At 41.2% G+C, this 4,122-nt stretch overlaps 1 protein-coding gene across 1 annotated transcript; it reads right to left on the bottom strand.

Annotated features, from left to right (window-relative positions):
- Positions 1 to 235: 235 nt before the first annotated feature.
- Positions 236 to 3,431, bottom strand: LOC100273709 (COP9 signalosome complex subunit 8). Its single transcript, NM_001148120.1, has 5 exons — positions 3,238 to 3,431; positions 3,082 to 3,158; positions 2,788 to 2,969; positions 1,735 to 1,842; positions 236 to 502 (listed from the first exon to the last, which is right to left on the bottom strand). Exons 1-5 carry the CDS (start codon positions 3,319 to 3,321, stop codon positions 363 to 365), a joined length of 591 nt encoding a protein of 196 aa, NP_001141592.1. The 5' UTR covers positions 3,322 to 3,431; the 3' UTR covers positions 236 to 362.
- Positions 3,432 to 4,122: the final 691 nt, after the last annotated feature.

Raw genomic sequence — 4,122 nt, 5'->3', positions numbered from 1 at the left:
ACATACACTTGTCTCACATTTTTTTTGTTCTTCTGTCTAAGGTAACTATAAGTTTACAGCCCGTTTTTTCTCTCTTCTCTCTCATACAACCCAGCATTTAGCCGGCTTATAGGCTGTTATTATACTTGCCCTAATGACAAAGTGTGACTCATTTCAATGAGCCACTGGCAGGAGGGGTCACCAATAGGCACATTAACCCATAGCACGCTGTCAGAAATCACATAAGATGCAAATTCAGAGATCACCCCTTTTCGGCCGAAAGGGGCCAAGTCGCTCAGGCATATAGCTGTCACATGGTAAACATGCTTCTTACAATGTGGAGCAGAGAAGAAACAGGGACACAACACGATTGACAGTGAACATCAGTTCTCAAGGTGGAAAACACACTCAGTCAAACGCTGCAGTTTGCTAGCATCAAGCTTCTGGTTGGTCTGAGACTTTGGCTTTTTGACAGTAAGCATCTTGGCCGCTGCATCCAAACTCCAACCGTTTTGCACAGCATCTGCAATGGGGGCAACAGAAGTTATAATCTAATAATTCTGGAGAAGGTAAAGATCAACTGCAACAGCGCTTGTGAAAATTTGCATAGCTATCTGGCAAAGTAGTTCAGGCAGCTATCACACGTTTATAAGCATACCAAAATGATTCCCAGCACTGACAATCCAAAAATAGTAATAGTGCAAACTGTAGTTCTTATATCAAACTGAGATACCATATAACATTCGAAAGAATTGTATTGGAAAACCTACATAAAATCCTGAAAATGGAAACACCAAAACTCTGTAGTATCCAACAGTCCCCACAGCTATTATCCATGCAAGTCACTGGTCAACAGTAAGTCAAAATAGGAAATGTTTAACTTTTTTGCCACGACTATTATCCAAGAAAGTCACTGGGAGTCACGCCGTGGCCTCTCAGTCACTCCCCTCACAAAGTGGCAAATCATTTGCCACTCACGCAAACATAATGGCAAATAGTTAAATATTCCCTATTTCTACTGTTATTGAAATTTCAAAGTTAATACTAGGCAAGTAGGCAAACTAGGAGAGATGTGGATAGTATAATATAGCCTGAGATCAATAGAAGGCAATTCACTATCACATAATAAGTATCTAATTACTAGAAAAATTAGCTGGCAATGAGAAAATAAGTTTAGATCTACTATTGTAAGCATAAGTAACACGTATAAGATCAGGACAAATGGGACTGCCCACAAGAACCTCTTATTTCTTTAAAGATAAGTAGATGATGTTCAGTTCAAATAAGACTCAGTGACAATACAATCAAAATCTCTCAATATCATAAAACATGTAGAGAACTCATAATTTATGATTATAGAGTGGATAAATAGGTAGATGGAAATCAATTGTGTTATCTATATATTAAATAGATTAATGGAAATTACAAATATAAGATTTCTCAAGAGTTATAGAATCTGAAACGATGTCATGCTACCCCATTAGTAAATATTTAAGCTAGAGAAAAAAGTATGATGGAGCCCTCATTTCTTCAATACATTTACCTTCAAGAGCTGAGGAAACACATTCTACATGCAACGATCTAATAAATCTAACACAAAGAAATGAGTCTCGCAAAGTGGAAAAGGTTTCAACATATCACAAAAGTACACTGCTCCACTACAACTTAAAACATACCCAAAAAACCATCGAATGTGGTAGAACTCTCACATTGAAACTGGAAAAAAAATATAAATGGGTGGATTGCAAAACATACAGTTTGTCGCATCCTCCTCACTCATCCCCATGAAATGAGCCACATCAGCAACTCTAATTGTGGAATATGCAGAAGTCAACAGCTTGAATATCCTCTGTCTGTAGCTCTCTGCATTACAACAAAGACCAGATATTCACCTCGAGACCTTAACTAGTCAAAGTGCTAAACTCACATTATTAAAAAATAAGCATTGATCAGTTTACAAACAATTAAGCTAGAAAAACAAAACCATTTGCCACATTATATGCATTATAACGCATATAAAAATACCATTAAATTATTCAAAAAAAGGGGGGAGCAGACCCTGTGCCGGAAGCTCCCACATGAGTGAGGCCTAGGCCATAGGGAAAGGACAAGCCAACGGAAGTCTTCCTCCAGCAAATGTGGAGAGGCTGCTTCAAACTCGCAACCTGGTGACTCGGTGAAACAGCTCTCACCACAGCACCGGGCCTGCCCTTCAAATTATTCAATGTCTCAATTTCTCTTAATAAATTCTGCCCTGGTCACTAAATTAAGAGGCACCCTTACAGTTTTACAAATTTTTAACAGAAGATGTAGAGATGACAGCCATAAATTCCTCTCAAGTAACAGATAGCAATGGGCTATTGGTTCACAACATACAATGTCAAAAGATGCATTCTACACCAGCATTTGTCATGTTATGATATGATATCTATATAGCACAACAATATAAGCACCAAATTTGTTGGCATGAAAAATACCATCTTACCGAAACACAAGGCACTATGACCAGTTGACACCTTCGAAAACAATAGATTTGACAGAATAAATCAGAGTATCATAGAACAGCCATGAAGTTCTGCTGCGAACTTCTCCATCATCATATTCACATAGGATATCTTATTCCCAGTGCAGCTCAATTCTATTAGATTCTCCCACTACAAATCAATGGTGACAATATGGTCAACAGCCTCTACCAACCCATGCTACTACCAAATCTCTATGAAAGCGAACAATTCAAGTTTCGCTTCACTACCACATAACCATAGGAAAATTCTATGTCATTCATAACAATACAAGCAAGACCTATACCTAGGAAGGCAGTGATGAAGTCAGCGAGGTCAGGACCCCACTCGAACCCCTGTGCAGCCGTGTTGACGCCAGCATAATCTCTTTTCCAGAGGCACTGACCAATCCTCCAGACAGCGGCGAGCTCCGGCCGCGTGTCCTTGACCTCCTGCGGCAACGACTTCCAGAAGAACCGCGCGCTGTTCCTGCTCACTCCCAAGTCCCAACCACACTAAGGCATCGTCATAAACAAAACCCTAGCCCCAAAACAAGAAAAGGATGGGGCGGAAACGAGGGCAAGGGCAGCGGATCGCATACAGGTCATTGATGTAGAGGTGGGCAAGCAGGTGGACAGAGTAGGGCCATTCGTCGGTGGTGAATCCCTGGGACGCGGCCTGCGAGGTGAATCGCGTGAGGCGGGGCTAACCCTTGCGCGGATGTGGGATGGGGTTGAGAGAGAGGCGAGAAGGGTACCTGGAGGAGAAGTTCGTCGCAGAGGGAGGCGAGGGTGGAGTAGGACTTGTCGGAGAGGGCAGCCTGGACAGCGGAGAGATCCATTGGCGGCGAAGGAGAAGATCGCCGGCGATGGGACGGAGAAAAGGTTTTGGAATTGGGATTTGTGGCCTGTCGACTCGGGGACTCTTGAATTCGGATTTCGGAGCAGTTCCCTTGCTATTAGCAAACAAATATTTGAACGCAGTAGAGCTAATATTTAGATGTCTTAAAAATCAAATTAGCTCGCTAACTATACCTGATGGTTTTAGCTTGATTAAATCAGCTAATAAAGTCTTGTTTGGAAGTAACTCAGTTTTTAAAAACCAGTTTTTATTTTTTACTATGTGAGACTAGCTTCTTTGTTTTTAAGAAACTATGAATTCAATTTCTATAAACTGATACATTTAGAATCACCTCAGTTTCTATAAACCAGTTCCTTAAAAACTGGGTGGTTCCAAACATGAGGCAGTTATAGGTTAGCTAGACTATTAGCGGTGGGTATTTGGATGTCTTTGGCTAAAAGCACCTCAACTATTAACTTGACTATGAATATATCTTTCTGATTTTAGCAACTAACTATCAGATCTAACAATTTTTAGATATATGTGTCGGTGTTTCATACCTCGCTCCGACAAATAAATTTATTTTGCACGTTCCGGGCTTCGGAGAGTGTGCGCGGAAGGCGCAAGATTTATATTTGTTTGTCCAGAACGTTCCTACATCCAGTCATCGGTGGCTTGCGCTACCGGCACCATTGATGATCAAACTCGTAGTAGGGATTACAATCAGTCGAGAAAGGGAGGAGAGGCTCCCAAATCTCTTATCGGGGTGGAAGTGGAGCTTAGAAGCTGAGAAGTGGAGTCC

The sequence above is a fragment of the Zea mays genome, chromosome 2 (genome assembly GCF_902167145.1).
Source record: "Zea mays cultivar B73 chromosome 2, Zm-B73-REFERENCE-NAM-5.0, whole genome shotgun sequence".
Classification (NCBI taxonomy): Eukaryota; Viridiplantae; Streptophyta; class Magnoliopsida; order Poales; family Poaceae; genus Zea; species Zea mays.
The sequence above is the reverse complement of the archived record's forward strand: the minus strand, read 5'-3'. Positions and strand labels throughout refer to the sequence as shown.